This window comes from Cetorhinus maximus, chromosome 23 (assembly GCF_964194155.1).
Source record: "Cetorhinus maximus chromosome 23, sCetMax3.hap1.1, whole genome shotgun sequence".
Classification (NCBI taxonomy): Eukaryota; Metazoa; Chordata; class Chondrichthyes; order Lamniformes; family Cetorhinidae; genus Cetorhinus; species Cetorhinus maximus.
Window position 1 is genome coordinate 33,749,416 of NC_135901.1, and position 22,721 is coordinate 33,772,136.

At 45.5% G+C, this 22,721-nt stretch overlaps 4 protein-coding genes across 4 annotated transcripts in view; 1 reads left to right on the forward strand and 3 right to left on the reverse strand.

The window, feature by feature from the left end:
• Window positions 1–9,612, reverse strand: part of LOC144697552 (uncharacterized) — a 67,635-nt gene extending 58,023 nt beyond the window's left edge. The window contains exons 1-2 of the mRNA XM_078569599.1: window positions 7,806–9,612; window positions 1,885–1,886 (exon numbers count right to left, since the gene is read on the reverse strand). Coding sequence (XP_078425725.1) covers window positions 1,885–1,886; window positions 7,806–8,720 — 917 coding nt within the window. The 5' untranslated portion in view covers window positions 8,721–9,612. The remainder of the gene's footprint in view (window positions 1–1,884; window positions 1,887–7,805) is intronic.
• Window positions 1–22,721, reverse strand: part of LOC144697491 (uncharacterized) — a 1,380,819-nt gene that overhangs the window by 197,950 nt on the left and 1,160,148 nt on the right. The window lies entirely within an intron of this gene.
• Window positions 1–22,721, forward strand: part of LOC144697556 (uncharacterized) — a 51,679-nt gene that overhangs the window by 25,842 nt on the left and 3,116 nt on the right. The gene's annotated exons all lie outside the window — the stretch shown is intronic.
• On the reverse strand, window positions 14,968–21,853 carry LOC144697468 (uncharacterized). The gene has a single exon (XM_078569443.1). It carries the CDS (start codon window positions 20,790–20,792, stop codon window positions 19,368–19,370), a length of 1,425 nt encoding a protein of 474 aa, XP_078425569.1. The 5' UTR covers window positions 20,793–21,853; the 3' UTR covers window positions 14,968–19,367.

Below are 22,721 nucleotides of genomic sequence, written 5' to 3' on the forward strand. Positions count from 1 at the left end.
GCTGTCTGGGATCTTTCCTCTTCATTCACTGACTCCCAGCTGAAGTTATTTCTGCAGTTAAATAGTTCACTTTGAATATAAATCCTAATTTAATCTTTGAAGCAAAATCTACAACTTCAAATCAGCTGTAGAAGAGAAAGAAAGTTCTTGTGTTTATTTATCACCTTTCACACCCTCAGAACATCCCAAAGTGAATCACAGTCAATGGTGCATTTTGAAATTAAGAATGAGGAGTATGGTACATTAAGAATGGTACAATTTTAAACAGGTTGCAGAAACAGTGTGACCAAGCTGTTTAATAAAAAGCTAATGGAGGTCCTCAGTTTATTCATGGAGACATGGAGTACAAAAGCAAGCAAGTTATCCTGAATCTTTATAAATCACTGATTATTCCTCAGCTGAAATATTATGTTCAATTCTGAGCACCCCAAGGTGCCTCAGAGGAGGTTCATAAAGAAAAACTTGACACCAAGTCACAGAGGGTGATGTTAGGGTAAAAGGACAAAACCTTGATTGGAGAAGCAGATTTTAACAAGCATCTTTAATCAGGATGTCAAGGCCTTGGAGAGGGTGTGGGGAAAATTCCACAGAATAGTATCAGGGATGAGGGGTTGTCAGTTCAGTTGACAGACTGGAGAAGCTGGGATTGTTCTCTTTACAGCAGAGAAGGTTAAGGGGTGATTTGATAGAGGGGTGGCCGTTTTTGAGGAGTTTTCATCCACATAAGGAGAAATTGTTTTCATTGGCAGGATGGTTGGATTGAACACGGATTTAAAATAATTTGCAAAGAATCCAGGATGGAGATGAGGAGAGGTTATTTTACTCAGTGAGGAAGGCGATGGCGTAATGATATTTTCACTAGACCAGAGACCCAGGGACACGAGTTCAAATCCCGCCACAGCAGACGGTGGAATTTGAATTGAATTTTAAAAAATCTGGAATTAAAAGTCTAATGATGACCATGAAACTATTGCGGATTGCTAATGCCCTTCAGGGAAGGAAATCTGCTGGCCTGCATGTGACTCCAGACCCACAGCAATGTGGTTGACTCTTAAATGCCCTCTGAACAAGGGCACTGAGGGATGGGCAATAAATACTGGCCTACCCAGCGACGCCCACATCTCATGAATGAATTTTTTTTAAAGTTCTGACGATCTGGAACACATTGTCTGAATGACAGGTGGAAGCAGCTCCAACAGAAATTTTCTAAAGTGATTGGGACTGATCGCTCTACACAAGTTCAGGGTTCGTACATGTGCAGAGCGCACTCAGTGGCCACGGCAACAGACTCTCTGTCTGTTGGTTCAGGGGCTTGAGTGGAATTTTCCACTATTGAACTCATTATTCATTGTACATTAGACCGCATCTACAATCTTGTCTCTCACACTTCCAGTGAACAGGAGCATGTGGATGGATCACTTCAAGAAGCTCTTCACTCTCTGATGTTATTTTCTCTCTCGAAAGCCAGTTTATGTACCTTATTTCTGGGGGCTTTATGTCAATCACTTATTCAATTGCCCATTAGCAAGGGACAGATATTCAAGGTAACCTCTCCTATTTCCATTGGAAGTCCATGAAGTCATTTTGTGGCTCATCACTTGCTGGAACATCCTGTTTGCCCTTTACTCAGACAGTTGGTTTACGTATGGGTCATGAGTTCCCCCCCACCCTATCAAGCTTATTTTGCTTCAGGGTCTGTGCCAGAGACATGTCCTTGGCAGAGAAACAGGCCTCACTGTCCTGTGTTTCTCAACCCAGGAAGCTTTCTTCATGAGAGGGAAAGAGATATTCAATACATTTCTGAAGATTTTGTAATGTTATTGGACAGTGATTTCTCACAGATCTCCCCACCTTGAGAAGGGAATATCCTTATTGACTTCTCACAACTGATTTCTGACTAACCTCGTTATTTCTAAGGTACCAGTTTGTTTTCCTTATTTTTTGTTGACAAACTGTAGATAACATACTAAATCTACTAGAATGATCAGAATCAGCAACACAAACCCTTGAGCTGCCACCAAGAATACATGTCAAAACTTTTCCACTAAAATGTGATAACTACTGACTTAGATTCATCCTCCCCACCTGCCAATCATCTCACACAATCTAAATTATTGCCATGTTGTAAATACATCTGGTTCAAACAAAAGTTCATGCACGGACTTTAAAGATTCTCCAGCTCTCTGTTCACCTCCATCCACCTTGTGGATATTTTCTAACTGATTCTGGACCTTCTTCAACTTAATTGGTCCTTCCTGATCCTCTTTAGAAATCCTATTGAGGATATACTAGTAATCCTGGTCACACTCTTCTCCAAGCACCAGGATATCTCTCAACCCCGGCCCATCTGTTTTCTCTGTCAGACTATCTATCAGTCGCTCCCTGTAATGTGTCAATGCCATTGTGTACTCCTGGCTTCACTTAGGAACTTCTCCATTCACGTTTAACTGAGACTGTTGCTTCTCGATGACTGTGATCCCACTCCTAACACCACTTGTAAGATTTAGATTTGGGAGTCACAGATTACTCGAAAAGGGGGTCAAGCTCAGAAGTGATTTAGAGTAATTTATTGAGAAGCAACAGTTTAAATATGATGCATAAGCTAAATAGACATGAAAGACACACAACCCGTGACAGGTGAGAACGGTTTACTGGTCCCGGAGGACAAACGGACGGATGACGCAGAGTGAGTGCTGGTCTCTGTAGCTGGTGGTGACAGTCTCCTCTAAACGGTTAACTGGTGTGAGCCTGAGTGTGGTGTTGGGCTGAAGCCAGTATGGATCACGTCAATATCTCTGTGCTCTTGAGAGCCTGTTTTAATCTTTACACAGACAGCAGGTTTACATATGGGTCATGAGATCCAATTGTATCAGGGTTAGAAATGTCTTGTTTCAGGGCCTGTGCCGGAGACATGTCCTTGGCAGAGATAACAGGCCTGTCCTGTGTTTGTCAGCCAGCAAGTTGCTATAGAGGCTTTCTTCATAAGAGAGAGAGTGAGCAATTTCTGTAATATTGCATAAATTTCTGAAGATTTTATAATGTTATTAGACGATGATTTTTTCCAGTCTGTTACTTGGATTGAACTTGTCCCCATTCCCGTGCCGAGGGGATTTCTGTACCAGGTCGGAGGGGTAACATTTGAGAACTTTCGATTCTCCACCAATTCCCATTCCCCTTCTTTCTGGTGGATAATGGAGGTGTCGCTGTGAGTAATGTGCAAGTCAGTAAGAATTAATCAGCACTTTCTAATTGGAGATGTTAATCAGTGGAACTTCTCAGACACTGAATTGTAGTGTTCGTACCAAAGATCAATTTTGGATTGAAATAAAAGTCTAGAATCTTGTTTTAAACTAATTTCTAATGAGAGATTGAAAACAGCGCGAGAGGAGAGTCAGTCGGGAGATCGAAAACAATGCGAGAGGAGAGGTGATTGGGAGATTGAAAACAGCGCGAGAGGTGATTGGGAGATTGAAAATAAAAGGAGGGGAAGCTGAAGAGGAGCGGCCAGCGTGTGAGTGGCCCAGTGAAGGAGTGGAGCTTTGAGGCTTTGGCTCGAGAGGCTTCGGCAAGCAGAGGCTGAGGACGAGCTTGGTCCCAGTGAGGTAAGGCCGGGTAAGTTCCTTTAATTAAATTAGGAGTAGGTAATGGAGGCAGCAGTTGGGGCAGTCGAGTGCTCCGAATGCAGCATGTGGGAAGTCTGGGACAGCACAATTGTCCCTGATGACCAAACCTGCAAAAGATGCATCCAACTGCAGCTCCTGACAAACTGAGTTAGGGGACTGGAGCTGGAGCTGGATGAACTTCAGATCATTCAGGAGGCAGAGGCAATAATGGACAGGAGCTTCAGGGAGACAGTCACACCTAAAAGTCAGGAGGCAGGAAGCTGGGTGACTGTCAGGAGAAGGAAGGAGAATAGACAGAAAGAGCAGAGCACCCCTGTGGCCGTTCCCATCAACAATAGGTATACCGTTTTGGATACTGTTGGTGGGGACGACCTACCAGGGACGAGTTGTAGTGGTCGCGTCTCTGGCACCGAGACTGGACCCTAAGCTCAGAAAGTAAGGAGGGAAAAGAGGAGAGCAGTAGTGATAGGGGATTCAATAGTTAGGGGGACAGATAAGAGGTTCTGTGGGAGAGATCGAGAATCCCGGATGGTCTGTTGCCTCCCTGGTGCCAGGGTCCGCGATATCTCGGATCGAGTTCTCAGTATTCTCAGGAGGGAGGGTAAGCAGCCAGATGTCGTAGTCCATGTAGGGACCAATGATGTGGATAGGAAGGAGGAGGAGGTCCTGCAAAGAGTTTAGCAAAGTTGAAGGACAGGACCTCCAGGGTTGCGATCTCAGGAGTGCTACCCGTGCCACGTGCTAGTGAGGCTAGAAATAGGAAGATAATGCAGCTAAATACGTGGCTAAGGAGATGGTAGAGGAGGGAGGGCTTCATGTTTCTGGACAATTGGGCTCTGTTCCAGGGAAGGTGGGATCTGTTCCGACGGGACGGTTTGCACCTGAACTGGAGGAGGACTAACATCCTTGTGGGTAGGTTTGCTAGTGTTGCTCCGGGGGGTTTAAACTAGATTTGCAGGGAGAGGGGAACCAGAGTGTTAGAGCAGATAGTGAGGTGGAGAAGGATAAAGGTCAAGCGAAGAATGCATGTATGAACAGAAATCAAAGGTTTGTACGTGATAGAAATGTTCTCAGGTGCATCTATTTCAATGCAAGGAGTATTGTCGGAAAGGCAGATGAGTTTAGGGCGTGGATTGGCACGTGGGATTACGACATTATTGCTATTAGTGAGACTTGGTTGCAGGAGGGGCAGGACTGGCAGCTCAATGTTCCGGGGCCGTTGTTTCAGACGTGATAGAGGGGGAGGGATGAAAGGGGGAGGAGTGGCATTACTAGTCAGGGAAAATATCACAGCTGTGCGTAGACAGGACAGCCCGGAGGGCTCGTCTACAGAGGCCATATGGGTGGAGCTGAGGAACGGGAAAGGTGTGACCACACTAATAGGGTTGTATTATAGACCGCCCAATAGTCAGAGAGAATTGGAGGAGCAAATCTGTAGAGAGATAGCAGACCGATGTAAGAAACAGAAAGCTGTGATAGTAGGAGATTTTAACTTTCCACATATTGACTGGGACTCCCATACTGTAAAAGGGCTGGATGGCTTGGAGTTTGTCAAATGTGTTCAGGAAAGTTTTCTAAATCAATATATAGAGGTACCAACGAGAGAGGATGCAATACTTAATCTCCTATTAGGGAACCAGACAGGTCAGGTGACAGAAGTATGTGTAGGCGAACATTTTGGGTCCAGTGACCACAATGTCATTAGTTTTAAGTTAATTATGGATAAGGATAGGTCTGGTCCTCGAGTTGAGATTCTAAATTGGAGAAAGGCCAATTTTGTGGAAATGAGAAAGGATCTAGGAAGAGTGGATTGGGATAAGTTGTTTTCTGGCAAGGATGTGTTCAGTAAGTGGAAAGCATTCAAAGGCGAAATTTTGAGAGTGCAGAGTTTGCATGTTCCTGTCAGGATTAAAGGCAAAGTTAACAGGCATAGGGAACCTTGGTTTTCAAGGGATATTGGCGATCTGGTTAAAAAGAAGAGAGAGGTGTATAGCAGGTATAGGCAACGAGGAGCAAATAAAGTACTTGTAGAGTATAGAAAATGTAAGAAAATACTAAAGAAGGAAATCAGGAAGGCAAAAAGAAGACATAAGGTTGCTTTGGCAGATAATGTGAAGGTAACCCGAAGGGTTTCTACAAGTATATTAAGAGTAAAAGGATAGTAAGGGACACAATTGGTTCCCTTGAAGATCAGAGTGGTCGTCTATGTGTGGAGCCTCACGAGATGGGGGAGATCTTAAACAGTTTTTTTGCATCAGTATTTACTCAGGAAACTGGCATAGTTTATAAGGAAGGAAGGGAAACAAGCAGTAGTGTCATGGAACATATAGAGATTAAAGAGGTGGAGGTGCTCGCTGCCTTACAGCGAATAAAGGTAGATAAATCCCCCGGGCCTGACATGATATTCCCTCGGACCTTGAGGGAGACTAGTGTAGAAATTGCAGGGGCCCTGGCAGAAATATTTAAAATATCCTTAGCCACGGGTGAGGTGCCGGAGGATTGGAGGGTAGCTCATGTTGTTCCGTTGTTTAAAAAAGGCTCCAAAAGTAAACCAGGTAATTACAGGCCAGTGAGCCTGATGTCAGTAGTAGGTAGATTATTGGAAGGTGTTCTGAGAGATCGGATATACAATTATTTGGACAGCCAAGGGCTGATTAAGGATAGTCAGCATGGCTTTGTGCGTGGTAGGTCGTGTTTAACAAACCTTGTAGAGTTTTTCGAGGAGGTTACCAAGAAAGTTGATGAAGGAAAGACTGTGGATGTTGTCTACATGGACTTTAGTAAGGCCTTTGACAAGGTCCCACATGGGAGGTTAGTTCAGAAGGTTCAGACACTTGGTATCCATGGAGAGGTTGTAAACTGGATTCAAAATTGGCTGTGTGGGAGAAGACAGAGAGTGGTAGTGAATGATTGCTTCTCAGACTGGAGGTCTGTGACTAGTGGTGTGCCTCAGGGATCTGTGCTGGGACCATTGTTGTTTGTTGTCTATATCAATGATCTGGATGATAATGTGGTAAATTGGATCAGCAAGTTTGCTGATGACACTAAGATTGGAGGTGTTGTGGACAGCGAGGAAGGCTTTCAAAGCTTGCAGAGGGATCTGGACCAACTGGAAAAATGGGCCAGAAAATGGCAGATGGAATTTAATGCAGAAAAGTGTGAGGTGTTGCATTTTGGAAGGACAAACCAAGGTAGGACATACACAGTAAATGGTAGGGCACTGAGGAGTGCGGAGGAACAAAGGGATCTGGGAGTTCAGATACATAATTCCCTGAAAGTGGCGTCACAGGTAGACAGGGTTGTAAAGAAAGCTTTTGGCATACTGGCCTTCATAAATCAAAGTATTGAGTATAGGAGTTGGGATGTTATGGTGAGGTGGTATAAGACATTGGTGAGGCCAACTTTGGAGTATTGTGTGCAGTTCTGGTCGCCTAACTACAGGAAGGATATCAGTCAGATTGAAAGAGTACAGAGAAGATTTACTAGGATGTTGCCGGGTCTTCAGGAGTTGAGTTACAGGGAAAGATTAAACAGGTTAGGACTTTATTCCTTGGAGCGTAGAAGAATGAGGGGAGATTTGATAGAAGTTTACAAAATTATGAGGGGTATAGACAGAGTAAATGCGAGTAGGCTCTTTCCACTTAGATTAGGAGAGATAAACACGAGAGGACATGGCTTAAGGGTGAAAGGGGAAAGGTTTAGGGGGAACATTAGGGGGAACCTCTTCACTCAGAGAGTGGTGGGAGTGTGGAATGAGCTGCCATCTGACATAGTAAATGTGGGCTCACTCTTAAGTTTTAAGAATAAATTGGATAGATACATGGATGGGAGAGGTCTGGAGGGTTATGGACTAGGTGCAGGTCAATGGGACTAGCGGAATAATATTTTGGCACAGACTAGAAGGGCCAAATGGCCTGTTTTTCTGTGCTGTAGTGTTCTATGGTTCTATGGAGAGTTCCTGAATTATGGGGAAACATCAGAGACAGTGCTTCTTAAAGGCACACTGCAGCCTCGAGAACAAAATTAGCAATAGATCCAGAATGTTAAACTCCAGCCCAGTTACAGGGATTATTAACATCAGCAGAAACAAACCCCAACTGTCAGAATGAACATGGTTCAGTCCTGGATGTGATTAACAGCCGCAATAACAGCAGAATTCATCCCCTGCAGTCGCTTATGAACTCGCTGGTGTCTTCGTAGTTTGGATAACTGAATAAATTTCTTCCCACATTCGGAGCAGGTGAACGGCCTCTCTCCAGTGTGAATTCGCTGATGCTTCAGCAGGTTAGAGGACCCACTGAATCCTTTCCCACACTGAGAGCAGGTGAATGGCCTCTCCCCAGAGTGAACTCGCTGGTGTGTTCGCAGGTGGGATAACTGAGTGAATCCTTTCCCACACTCGGAGCAGGTGAACGGTCTCTCCCCAGTGTGAACCCGCTGGTGACGTAGTAGGGTGGGTAACTGGGTGAATCCCTTCCCACACTTGGAGCAGATGAACGGTCTCTCCCCTGTGTGAACTCGCTGGTGTACAGTAAGGTTAGATGAAGACCTGAATCTCTTTCCACAGGAAGTACAGCTGAACGGCCTCTCCTCAGTGTGAATTCGCTGGTGCTTCAACAGGTCAGAGGATCTAGTGAATCCTTTCCCGCAAACAGGGCAGGTGAACGGCCTCTCCCCAGTGTGAACTCGCTGGTGTGTCAGCAGGCTGGATAGCTGAGTGAATGCTTTCCCACACTCGGAGCAGAGGAACGGTCTCTCCCCAGTGTGAACTTGCTGGTGTCTCAGTAGGTTCGATAACTGAGTGAATCCCTTCCCACACTTGGAGCAGGTGAACGGCCTGTCCCCAGTGTGAATTCGCTGGTGCTTTAGCACATCAGAAGACCTAGTGAATCCTTTCCCACATACAGGGCAGGTGAACGGTCTCTCCCCAGTGTGAACTCGCTGATGTGTCAGCAGCTGGTATGATTGTGTGAATCCCTTCCCACACTCGGAGCAGGTGAACGGCTTCTTCCCACTGTGGCTGCACTGATGGTTTTCCAGCTGAGATGGATAATGGAATTCTTTCCCACAGTCCTCACATTTCCACGGTTTTTCCATGGTGCAGGTGTCCCTGTCTCTCTCCAGGTTTGATGATCAGTTCAATCTTCACCCACACACAAAGAACACGTGTACAGTTTCTCCCCACTGTGAATGGTGAGATGCTTTTTCAGACTGTGTAAAGCTCTTTCCAGAGTCAGTTCACTGGAACACTCTCACTCAGGGGTGTGTGTGTGTGTCAGTGCTTTTCCAGTCAAGCTAATGTTTGAAACCTTTTCCCACAGACAGAACAGACAAACGTTTCTCCTTCCACATTCAGAGACGATGGCATTCACGAGTTAATGAAAAAAAGTTACCCTGTCATTTCTTGATGTGATGTTTGGTTTAAGTGTTCTGTCTGCAAATCCTCCCCTTCCAATACCTTGTAAAAGGAATTTACAAAAGTCATCACTCTAGGTACAGGATAGAAATTCAGAACAGGGAATTCTAGTTTCTACTCGATAAGGTGCCACATAGAAGGTTATTGCACAAGATGGGAGCTCACGGTATTGGGTGTAATGTATTAGAATGGATTGAGGATTGGTTAACACACAGAAGACAGAGAGTAGTGTCTTTTTCAGGTTGGAAAGATGCAACGAGTGGAGTGCTACAAGGATCAGTCCAAGGACCTCAATTATTTACTAACTATATTAATGACTTGGAGGAGGGGGCAGAGTGTAATGTATCCAAATTTGCTGACAATACAAAAATAGGTGGGAGGGCCTGTTGTGATGAGGACATAAGGAACCTGCAAGGGGATACAGACAGGTTGAGTGAGTGGGCAAAAACTTGGCAGATGGAGTTTAATGTAGGAAAGTGTGACGTCATGCACATTGGTAGGAAGAATCAAAATGCAGACTATTACTTAAATAGAGAGAGGCTGCAAAAATGTGCATCACAGAGGGATCTGAGCATGCAGGTGAAACAAGTAATTAAGAAGGCAAATGGAACTCTGGCCTGTATTGCTCGGGGGTTGGAGCTTAAAAATAGGGAAGTCTTCTTACAATTGTACAGGGTGTTGGTGAGTCCGCACCTTGAACACTGTGTACAGTTTTGGTCCCTGTATTTAAGAAAGGATACACTGGCATTGGAGGCAGTTCAAAAGAGATTCACTAGGCTGATTCCTGGGATGAAGGAGTTGATTTATCAAGAATGGCTAAACAGGTTAGGCCTTTATTCATTAGAGTTCAGAAGAATGAGGGGTGATCTTATTGAAATGTACAAGATTCTGAGGGGGCTTGACAGGGCAGATGTTGAGAAGATGTTTCCACTAGTGGAGGAATCTCGAACTAGGGGACATAGTTACAAAATAAGGGGGCACTCATTTACAACTGAGGTGTGAAGGAATTTCTTCTCTCAGAGAGTAATGAATGCCTGGAGTTCTCTACCCCAGAAAGTTATGGAGGCTAGATCACGGGAAGCATTTAAAGAGGAGGTGGATAAGATTCTTGAGATATTGGGGAGTTGAGAGATACAAGGAACTTACAAAAGTCATCACTCTAGGTACAGAATAGAAATTCGGAACAGGGAATTCTAGTTTCTATTCGATAAGGTGCCACATAAAAGTTTATTGCACAAGATAGGAGCTCACGGTATTGGGGGTAATGTATTAGAATGGATTGAGGATTGGTTAACACACAGAAGATAGAGAGTAGGAAAGAGGAATTGATGCCTGGGGCAGATTAGCCATGATCTTATTGAATGGCGGGGCAGGCTTGAGGAGCCGAATGGCCTACTCCACCTCTTATTTCTTGTTATGTTCCATGAAACACATTTTCCTCTTGTTCCCCCAAAGCTGCAGATCCCCATCCCACACACTCTTCCTCCTCCCTAGCTGAAATTCTAATGAAGTGTTAGGTAATTCTTTCTGTATCTTTTTAACAAATTTGGACAATGTGTTATCTCCCACAGTCTACCCTCCATAAGCTTGAAGACATCCCAAAGTCTGCTGTCCATGTCATAACTCACAGCAAGTCCCATTCCCCAATCACCCCTGATGTGTATTAGCACCTGGTCAGGCAACATCTTGGTTTTTAAATCCTTGTGCTTGTTTTCAAATCCCTCCATGCCCTCACTCCTCAATATCCCTGCAATCTCCTCCAACCCCTCCGAGATATCTGTGCAGCTCCAATTCTAGCCTCTTGTGCATTCTCTATTATAATTTCTCCGCCACTGGCGGCCATGCCTTCAGTACCCTCAGCCCCAAGTTCTGGAATTCTCCACCCCCCCACACCTCTCCCCCTCATTTTCCTCCTTTAAGACACTCCTTAAAACCTACTTTATTGCCTAAGCTTTTGATCACCTGCCCTAATATCCCCTTACATGTCAGCGTGTCACACTTTGTTTTGTTATTATCCTGTGAAGTTCACTGGGATGATTTATGATGTAAAATGCGCTATATAAAGAGAACAAAAACAAAAATAAAAATACCAGGAAAAACTCAACAGGTCTGACAGCATCTGCGGAGAGGAACACAGTTAACGTTTCGAGTCCGTATGACTCTTCAACAGAACAGAGAAGTTGTTTCTGACTGTAATCCTGGCCTCCTGTTTGACGGTAACCCATTGATTTCACACAAAACTCCACCTCTACTTTATTGTCCCACCTTGCAGTTTATTAATCTGAGTTTGCAGCCTCCGTAAAGAAATTCTACAGCTGTCAATGAATCAATCACTTTTCTCTCCTGGGCACTGGCACCCTGAAGCCCCGCCCACCCTCTGTTGCTTCACCAAGGTGGCCGCATACGAAGCAAAAAGCCCCGAAGCTGCAAAGGCGGGAGCTGCAGCTTCTTCTTGGGGGTTTGCGGCCTCCAACGGGTGCTTCTGAATCCTCCACCCACCACCTAAGGTTTCCTTCTTTCCCAGCCATCAGAGTCCTTATTGATTTGAGCCTAAAGTGTAACCTGTGTCAGCTGTGGCTCAGTTCATAGCACCCTCGCCTTTGAATCAGAGGGTTGTGGGTTCATGTCCCACTCCCGGAAACCAAGAACTGTGATTGTACTCGAAACAGTTGCAATCTGTGACTGTTGATAACTCGAAAGAGTTTCCTCCATCCAGACCAATAGGACGAGGGGGTGGGGCTGGAGGACGGAGACTGGCTGCCGGCCCTCCATCCAATCAGAGTGAATGAGGGGGCGGATCTTAGCCCCGCCCTCTCTGATTGGCCCCTTGGCCCAGCATGGCTGCGCATGCGCCCTGCCGCTCACTCCCTCCTATAAAGATGGCGGCCGTTAACCCGGGTCTCTGATCGGGAGAAGACCCGCAGATGGGAAATACGCGGAACCCGTGGCTCCGTATTCGGGGCTCAGGGCCTACGCTGGGTGCTTATGAGGCCTTCCCGTCCGCCCGTTGCGTCCATCGATCCCTTTCCGACACCCAATAAACTTACCGGCTGCAGAGAGCAACAAACAAACAACTCTGCATCGCCATCATCTGTACTGCGCATGCTCCAACGGCTGCTCTTCACTGCGCATGCTCCATACACTGCGAGGACTTGCACATGCGCACTTCCCCCCAGCGGTGTGGATAAGGGACATTCTCCACCGATAGGAATGCTGGGTACAAGACCTCTAGGTTCTGCAGATCTTGTTCATCTTCATCATTTACAACATTCAGGACAGACAGCAGGGATTATTAGAGGGAATAAACACAGTGTCGTGGGAAAGGAAATTCAGTGTCTGGCTTGGGGAGCTGCGACTTGTAACTGAATCTTTGATAACTGAAATAATCTGGAGTAAGAAAGAAGAAAATGACAACAAACTGAATAATCACAAATAGGACATCCTCTTATCAAAGAGAAATCGTAAATTCAGATCAAAAATTGAGGCAAACGGAGTGCAGCTGAGCTAACATGGGCTGATGCATTTTGGGAGGGCGATCGTGTCCGTGCCAGCCATCAAACCCCTATCTACTCTAACCCCATTTTCCTGCACTTGGCCCGTAGCCCTGTATGCTGTGGCGTTTCAAGTGCTCATCTAAATACTCCTTAAATGCTGTGAGGGTTCCTGCCTCTACCACCTCCTCAGACAGTGTGCTCCAGATTCCAACCACCCTCTGGGTGAGAAAAATTTTCCTCAAATCCCCTCTAAACCTCCTGCCCCTTACCTTATACTATGCCACCTGGTTATTGACACCTCCACTAAGGGGAAATGTTTCTTTCTATCTACCCTATCTATGCGTCATATAATTTTGTATACCTCTATCACCCCACTATTGAGGCTGGGAGGACGAACACGTCAACGGAATACGCAGTGAATGGTAGGACTCTAGGAAGTACAGAGGATCAGAGGGACCTTGGTGTACAAGTCCACAGATCCCTGAAGGCAACAGCACAGGTAGATAAGGTGGTTAGGAAGGCATATGGGGTACTTGCCTTTATTAGCCGAGTCATAGAATATAACAGCAGGAAGATTATGTTGGAGCTGTATGAAATACTAGTTGGCCACAGCTGGAGCACTGTGTACAGTTCTGGTCGCCACACTATAGGAAGTGATTGCACTGGAGAGGGTGCAGAGGAGATTCGCCAGGATGTTGCCTGGGCTGGAGCGTTTTAGCTATGAAGAGAGACTGGATAGGCTAGGGTTGTTCTCCTTAGGGCAGGGAAGGCTGAGGGGGGGCTGATAGAGGTGTACAAAATTATAAGGGGTATAGATAGGGTAGATAGAAAGAAACATTTCCCCTTAGCGGAGGTGTCAATAACCAAGTGGCATAGTATAAGGTAGGGGCGGGAGGTTTAGAGGGGATTTGAGGAAAATGTTTTTCACCCAGAGGGTGGTTGGAATCTGGAACACACTGCCTGAGGAGGTGGTAGAGGCAGGAACCCTCGCAGCATTTAAATAGTATTTAGATGAGCACTTGAAACGCCACAGCATACAGGGCTACGGGCCAAGTGCTGGAAAATGGGATTAGAATAGATAGGCACTTGATGACCAGCACGGACACGAAGGGCCTGTTTCTGTGCTGTATAACTCTATGCCTCTAACTGAGTGAAGACTTGGAGTTTGGTGAGAGGGGGAGTATTAAGTATTAGTTTTGTTCGTAAATTTTGCTCTTAAAATCTAATCCATTTAGGTACCAACAACAGACAGGATGAGGAAGGAGGTTCTGCACAGTCAGTATAAGGAGCAGTGATCAGAAACAGCCTCTCTTAGGATCCCTTCAAGCATCTTCCCTGTGATCGAGGTCACACTGATGGGCCTGTCATTCCCTGGCTCTGATTTTTCCCCAATTTGGAAAGTGGGAACTACGTGAGCTACCTTCCAATCTCAGGGAACAATCACTGACTCTATTGAGCTGTTGAAGATATGGACAAGGGGCTCACAGAGCACCCGTCCCATCTCTCTAAACCCCCTTGGGTGGATATCATCTGGACCTGGAGCACCATCTAGTTTAAGATTTCCTATTATCTCCAGGGTGACAATCCCTTTCTAATCAGAAAATTACAACAAAAGAGGGGGCCATTCAGTGCATCATGTCTGCACTGGCCGAAAATGACCAATCCAGTCTAGTCCTGCTCTCCAGCTCTTGGTCCGTAATCCTGTAGGTTACAGCATATCCAGTGCATATCTCAGTACTTTTCAAACGTGTGTATTTCTGCCTCTACCACCTTTCAGGCAGTGAGTTCCAGATCCCCACCACTCTCTGGGTGAAAACATGACTCAACTCCCCTCTAATCCTTTCACCAATTCTTTAAATCTCTGCCCCCTGGCTACTGACCTCTCTGTTAATGAAATAGGTCCTTCCTATCCACTCCATCTGGGACACTCATCATTTTATCCATCTCAGTTAAATCTCCCCACGGCCTCCTCTGTTCCAAAGAAAACAACCCCAGCCTATCCAATCTTTCCAATTCTCCAGTCCTGGCAACATCCAGATAAGTCTCTTCTGTACTCTCTCCAGTGTGATCACATCCTTCCTGTAATGTGCTGACTAGAACTGTACTCAGTACTCTAGCTGTGCTCTAACTAGTGTTTTTTATAGCTCTAGAATAACCGCGCTCTCACCTTTCACTGACGTCGTGATGGAAACTGACATCTGGAACCTGTCAGAATTTGAAAGATATTTACAAATGATTCGAGGGTTTCTTACCGTTGGGATCTTTCTCTGTTCTGTCCACTCGAAGTGTTAGATAACAGACTTTCTCCTGGGAATATCGAGCTGGACTGTGATATTGGGCTGTGATGTGTTTCCTTGTTCATCTTGTTGACTTTAAATATTGAATCTTGCGGTTTCAGACACCGGTTAATCAAGCTCACAACAACAGATTGTCTCACACTGACTTTATTAACAGCACCGCAATAACATGGACAGGGTATAGTCCCCCGATCCGGAGAACAGAGATAATACAGTGGTTTGAGAGCTCTGTTCTCCCCAGCTCTGACCTAACAAGCTGCCACTACACAGGAGATATTTATATTTAACTTGTCTACTATATTGGTGATCTGACCTCGTTCAAACCATAACCACAAGGATATCTGAGCATTTTTCCGACTATGAGCACTATGTCACTATCACACACAGATACTGTTCTCTTGTTTCACATCTCCACACAAAGACCATCTTTTTACACATCACCTTTCTACACAATCGCAGCAGATATGAACACGGATGTGAGGCTCATTAATATACACCCCACATTTCATAGCAGCAAAGGTTCCACTGTGACAAAGGTTCAGTCATTTATCATTACATAAGACCATAAGACGTACGGACAGAAGTAGGCCATTCGGCCCATTGAGTCTAGGGCATTCAATGAGACCGTGGCTGATTTGATAATCCTCAACTCCACTTTCTTGCCTTTTCCCCATAACCCTTGAATCCATTACTGATTAAAAATCTAACTCAGTCTTGAATACACTTAACGATCCAGCATCTATAGTCCTCTGCGGTAAAGAATTCCACAGATTGACTACCCTCTGAGAGAAGAAATTCCCTCTCATCTCCATCTTAAATGGGTGACCCCTTACTCTGAGATTATGCCCTCTGGCCCTAGACCCTCCCACAAGGGGAAACAACCTCTCAGCATCTACTCTGTCAAGCCCACTAAGAATCTTGTATGTTTTAATAAGGTTGTCTCTCATTCCTCTAAACTCCAATGATTACAGTCCCAACCTACCCAGCCTCTCCTCATAAGAAAATCCCTCCATACCTAGTGAACCTTCTCTGGACTACCCCCAATGTCACTACATCTTTCCTTAGGTAAGGAGACCAAAACTATTCACAATATTCTCGTTGTGGTCTAACTAGTGCCTTGTAGACTTTTAGCAAGACTTGCCTATTTTTATACCCCTTTCCCTTTGAAATAAAGGCCAACGTTCCATTTGCCTTTCCAATTACTTGTTGAACTTGTATGCCAGCTTTTTGGGATTCATGTACGAGGACCCCCAAATCCATCTGTGCTGCAGCTTTCTTCAGTCTTTCTCCATGTAAATAATATTCAGCTCCTCTATTCTTCCTGGCAAAGTGCATAACCTCACATTTTCCCACATTATATTCCATCTAAGTTTTTGCCCACTCACTTAACCTGTCTATATCCCTCTGTAGACTCCCTGTGTCACCCTCACCACTTGCCTTCCCACCTATTTTTGTGCCATCTGCAAACTTGGTGATAGTACTTTCATTTCCCTCATCCAAGTCATTAATATATATTGTAAATAATCGTGGCCCCAGCACTGATTCCTGCGGCACTCCAATAGTTAGTTCGCCATCCTGAAAATGCCCCCAGTATCCCAAATCTCTGCCTTCTATCAGTTAGCCAATCCTCTATCCATGCTAATATACTACTCCCAACACCATGGGCTCTTATCTTATTAAGTAGCCTTATGTGTGGTACCTTATTGAACGCCTTTTGGAAATCCAAATATATTACATCTACTGTTTCCCCTTTATCTATCCTGCTTGTTACCTCCTCAAAGAATTCTAATAACTTTGTCAGGCATGATTTCACCTTCATGAAGCCATGCTGACTCTGTTTGATTATATTTGGCATTTCTAAATGCTCTGCTATTACATCCTTTATAATAGACTCCAACATTTTCACATTGACAGATGTTAAGCTAACTGGCCTATAGTTACCTGTTTTTGTCTCCCTCCCTTTTTGAATAAGGGTGGCAGTTTTCCAATCCTCTGGGACTTTTCCAGAATCATACACTACCAGTGTATGAACAATTTCCACAGCTATTTCCTTCAATAACCTAGGATGTAACCCATCAGGTCCAGGTGACTTATCGGCCTTAAGCCCCATTAGTTTCCCTAGTACTTTTTCTCTAGTGCTAGCTATTGTAGTTATTTCCTCCCCCACTTTTGCCCCTTGATTATTTAGTATTTTTGGCATGCTGTAGTGTCTTCTACCATGAAGACTGATGCAAAGTATTTATTCAACTCCTCTGCCATTTCCTGGTTTCCCATTATTATTTCCCCAGCCTTATTTTCTAAGGGGCCTATATGACTTTGGCCTCTCTCTTCCTTTTTATATATTTGAAGAAGTTCTTACTGTTTTTGTATTACTTGCTAGTTTGCCCTCAAAGTTTATTTTCTCCCTCTTTATTATATTTTTGGTCATCTTCTGTTGATTTTTAAAACTTTCCCAATCTTCCGGCTTACTATTAATCTTTGCCACATTGTACGTCTTTTCTTTAAATTTGACACTATCCTTAACTTCCTTGGTTAACCATGGTTGGTTTATTCCCTTCCTAGAATCCTTCTTCCTCACTGGGATATATCTTTGTTGTGAGTCATGAACTATTTTCTTAAACATCTGCCATTGTTTATCAACCGTCTTTTCTGCTATACTCCTTTCCCAGTCCACTCCAGCCAACTCTGCCCTCATTCCCTTGTAATTATCCTTATTTAAGTTTAGCACAGTTGTTTCTGACTCAGGTTTCTCACTCTCAAACTGAATGCTAAATTTCACCCTGTTATGGTCACTGTTTCCGAGGGGATCTTTTACTGAGATCATTTATTAATCCTGCCTCATTACCAGATCCAAAATAGCCTGATCCTTGGTTGGATCCATAACATATTGTTCTAGGAAACTGTCCCGAATACATTCTTTGAATTCTTGCTCATGGCTACCTCGGCCAATTTGATTTTCTCATCTACGTGAAGATTAAAGTCACTGATGATTAATGTACTGCCTTTTTTACTTGCCCTCGTTATCTCCTGATTTATTTTCTGTCCTACAGCATAGCTACTGTTAGGGGGCCTGTAGACTACTCCCACCAGTGTCTTCTTTCCCTTGTTATTTCATACCTCCATGCATATGGATTCCACATTTTCCAATTCAAGATCATCTCTTGCTATATTACTTATTCCATCTCGCACTAACCACACTTTCCTTTCAAAAAGCCACATACCCTTGAATATTTAGTTCCCAGCTGTGATCTCCTTGTAACCATGTCTCCGTAGTAGCTATAAGGTCATACCCATTAAACTCTATTTCTGCCGTTAATTCATTAATTTTGTGAAGAGCCATTCATTTATCCTTTTTACCATTTTCCCCCTTTGACCCTATTTGCTGCTTTTTTAAATGTTTGTACACTCTGTCCCTTCCTGTCACACTCTGGGTATCATTATCTAAATATCTGGCAAAATACAGAGCAGTACAGGAGCACATCAACAGTTTAACAGAGGCTCATCATTCTGCAGGCTCCTGTTCAATACAGAGCAGTCCAGAAGCACACTGACAGTTTAATAGAGTCTCATCATTCTGCAGGCTCCTGTTCAATACAGAGCAGTCCAGAAGCACACTGACAGTTTAATAGAGTCTCATCATTCTGCAGACTTCTGTTCAATACAGAGCAGTCCAGAAGCACACCGACAGTTTAACAGAGTCTCCTCATTCTGCAGACTCCTGTTCAATACAGAGGAGTCCAGGAGCATACTGACAGTTTAATAGAGTCTCATCAGTCTGCAGGCTCCTGTTAAATACAGAGCAGTCCAGAAGCATACTGACAGTTTAACACAGTCTCATCATTCTGCAGGTTCCTGTTCAATACAGAGCAGTCCAGAAGCACACCGACAGTTTAACAGAGTCTCCTCATTCTGCAGACTCCTGTTCAATACAGAGGAGTCCAGGAGCATACTGACAGTTTAATAGAGTCTCATCAGTCTGCAGGCTCCTGTTAAATACAGAGCAGTCCAGAAGCATACTGACAGTTTAACACAGTCTCATCATTCTGCAGGTTCCTGTTCAATACAGAGCAGTCCAGGAGCACACCGACAGTTTAATAGAGTTTCACCATTCTGCAGACTCCTGTTAAATGCAAAGCAGTCCAGGAGCACATCGACAGTTTAACAGAGACTCCTCAGCCTGCAGGCTCCTGTTAAATACAGAGCAATACAGGAGCACATCGACAGTTTAACAAGAGTCTCTTCAGTCAGGCTCCTGTTAAATACATGTGTCGAGTGGATTTAAGTTTAAGTCAGGTTTACAGGCACGGTGTTCTATGCACACATCAGAGGTGAGAGAGAAGCTGTGGAACACACATTAAGACCTATAATTAAATGTGAGGAACAGACTGTGTTTTGTATTTAATGATCCTGGGTGTGTTCCCGATACCTTCCAGAGTGTCTCTCCTTGCCTTGGAATCCAGGGAAGTTATGGGGAGCTGGGACTTGTCCATTAGAGTAACTGAACTGAAATAATCTGGAGTTAGAGAGGAAAAAAGGTTCAGTCCTGGACGTGATTCTCAGCAGCAGCAACAGAATCCAACTCTGCCGGTAAAGTGTGAACTCGCTGGTGTCTCAGCAGGTGGTGTGAACAAGTGAATTTCTTCTCACACACAGAGCAGGTGAATGGTCTCGTTCCCGTGTGACTTCGCTGGTGTCTCAGCAGGCTGGAATACTGAGTGAATCTCTTCTCACACATGGAGCAGGTGAACGGTCTCTCTCCCGTGTGACTTTGCTGGTGTCTCTGCAGGCTGGATGACTGGGTGAATTTCTTCTCACACACAGAGCAGCTGAATGGTCTCTCCCCTGTGTGGCTTCGCTGGTGTCTTAGCAAGTGGGATGAATCAATGAATCCCTGCCCACACATGGAGCAGCTGAATGGCCTCTCCCCAGTGTGAGTGCCCTGGTGTCTCAGCAGATCGGATGAATGGGCGAATCTCTTCCCACACACGGAGCAGGGGAACGGCCTCTCCCCAGTGTGAGTGCGCTGGTGTTTCCGCAGGTCGTGTCTTCTTTTGAAGGTCTTCTCACATTCAGAGCATTCAAAAGCCCTCTTATCAGAGTGAACATGTTGGTGTTCAATGCATTCGGAGGACTGAGCGAATCCCTTCCCACACACGGAGCAGGTGAACGGCCTCTCCCCGGTGTGGGTGCGTCGGTGTCTCTGGAGGTTGGATGACTGGGTGAAACATTTCCCACACACGGGGCAGGTGAACGCCTTCACCCCGGTGTGAACAGACCGGTGTGTCTGCAGGTGGTGTAGACAAGTAAATCTCTTCCCACACGCAGCACAAACGTATGGCCTCTCCCCGGTATGAAGGCGCTTGTGAATCAAAAGGTGGCACGACCGAGAGAAACTCTTCCCACACTCAGAGCAGGTGAATGGCCTCTCCCCGGTATGAACCCGTTTGTGTGTCAGCAGGTGGGATGACAGAGTGAATCTCCTCCCACACACGGAGCAGGTGAACGGTCTCTCCCCAGTGTGAACTCGTTTGTGTTTCAGCAGGTCGGATGGACAAATGAAACCCTTCCCACACACAGAGCAGGTGAACGGTTTCTCTCCAGTGTGAATACGCTTGTGTGTGAGAAGGTGGATTGAACGAGTGAATTTCTTTCCGCACTCGGAGCAGGGGAATGGCCTCTCCCCGGTGTGAGTGTACTGGTGCCTCAACAGATCATTGCTTCTTTTAAAAGTCTTCTCACACTCAGAGCACTTAAAAGGTCTCTTATCAGAGTGAACCTGTTGGCGGTCAGCGTGTTGGGAGGACTGAGCCAATCTCTTCCCAGACTGGGTGCAGCTTAACAGCTCATCCTTGGTGTGAACTCTCTGGTGCTCAGTGAGATGCACTGACTCACTGAACCTCTCCCTGCACACGGAGCAGGTGAACGGCCTCTCACTATTGCGAGCTCGCTGGCGTGTCAGCATGCTTGTTGTTGAGTCAGTCCTTTCCAGCAGGAGCAGCAGGTGAACGGCCTCTCACCAGTTTCCAGCTGAGTGTGTGTATCCAGGTGCTTTTCAAATCACACGGATGTTTAAATTCTTTCCCACAGACAGAACAGTCAAATATTTCTATAACAAAAACAAAAATACCTGGAAAAACTCAGCAGGTCTAACAGCATCTGCGGTGGGGGATACAGTTGACGTTTCGAGTCTGTATATATTTCTCTTCGCACAAAGGATGATGCTTTTCAGGTCCTGGTGATTCTAGTGACTCCGTCAGATCCTGATGTGATGTTTGATTTGATTCTCCTGTCTGTAAGTCTTGTAAATCTAATATCCTGAAAAAGAAAATAGTCCTCACTCTAATACAGGATAGAAGTTCCGAACAGACAATTCTAGTTTCAATGGAACATTATTTCCCCAAAAGCTAAGTCCCTGTCTCTGCCTCTCATAGGGCGAGAAGATGACAAATCTATTTCAATGTCCCTGTGATTTTTCTCCAGGGCTGCAAACAGCAATGTCCTGGAGACTGATTAATTCTTGGAGGCTCCAGATCAATTCGGGAGGGTTGGGAACCCCCCCAGCCTCGTGAGCAAGACCTGAAACCTCTCCAAGGCGGCGAGTGAGTGTTCCGGGTCCAGCCCCGCCCCTCATTCACTCCGATTGGTTGAAGGGCCAGCCGCTCCCGTTCGGTCCACCCGCTCGCCCGTCAATCACTCCGATTGGTTGGAGGACCAGCCGCTCCCGAACGATCCGTTCTCTTTTCCTATTGGCCCGGAGCTGCCGTCAATCACCAGGGCATGGCGAGCTGGAGCATGCGCAATGTCGATATAGGTCCTGGACTCAGGCGACTTTGTCGAATGTCGCAGCGGGTGAGTAACCGGCGGGTGTGCGGGGAGGAAGGGATGGAGCGGCGGGCGGATTAGAGACTTTGTAAACCGCCTGTGTTGGCGTCAAACCTCGTATAAGAAACTACCGATACGGCGTTTGAACCGGCGACAGGATCTCGGGCCTTTTACGGAATCAGGCCTCAGTTAACGGCCGCCATCTTTATAGGATTTAAATATAAGGAAGTGCGCATGCGTGTTTTATGAGCGCGCCCCCCCCCGATCAGCCCCGCCCCCCATTCATTCTGATTGGTGGTGGACAAGCAACCGCCGCTTGGTCCTCCAAGCCCGCCCCCTCATCCTATTGGTCCGGAGCTGACGTCAATCACAACGGGTATTGTGAGCTGGTGCATGCGCGGTGATGGATTTGGGGAGGGGGAGGATTTGGAAACACTTTGTGGAGGCGGCAAACCTTGATCCCGAATTGGCAGCTCTCTGGTTTGCAGCTGCAGGGCCAACGTTAACCGCAGACATCCTGGTGAGCAGGGCAGTCATCATCGTGATGCAACAGAGAGTGGGCGGGACTTAAGGATCCCAGTGACCAGGAGAGAAAATGTTTGATTCATTGTTTTTATTCTCATTAACCTTGAGAACTGAACCCAGCCAGAGTAGAGGGAAGCGGAAAAGTGGGAGTGGAGGAGAGACGGTGGAGATGGTGCGATGGGTTAGGATTTCATGACAGGGAGAAGGGAGAGTGTGTGGAACGAGGATTTAAAGCTTTGGGTGAACAAGAGAAGAAGAAATGTTCAATAGAAACTAGAATTGCCTGTTCAGAATTTATATCCTGTACTCACAGTGATTAATTTTGTGAACTCTTTTAACAGGTATTAGAAGGGAAGGATTTGCTGATACGAAGCTCAAAACAAACATGTTAGTTGAGTCACTTGATTATTCAGGAACTGAATGTCATTGGCCTTTGCATGTGAAAAGAAAACTGTTTGGCTGCTCAATATGTGGGAAAAGATTTGAAACATCAGTGTGACTGGAAAAGCAGCGAGAGACACATACACATGCACGCGAGTGAGTG

What these genes read in the sequence shown, in the direction of transcription:
- LOC144697468 (XM_078569443.1), bottom strand. Translation starts at nt 20,792, where the DNA reads ATGCTGACACGCCAGCGAGCTCGCAATAGTGAGAGGCCGTTCACCTGC.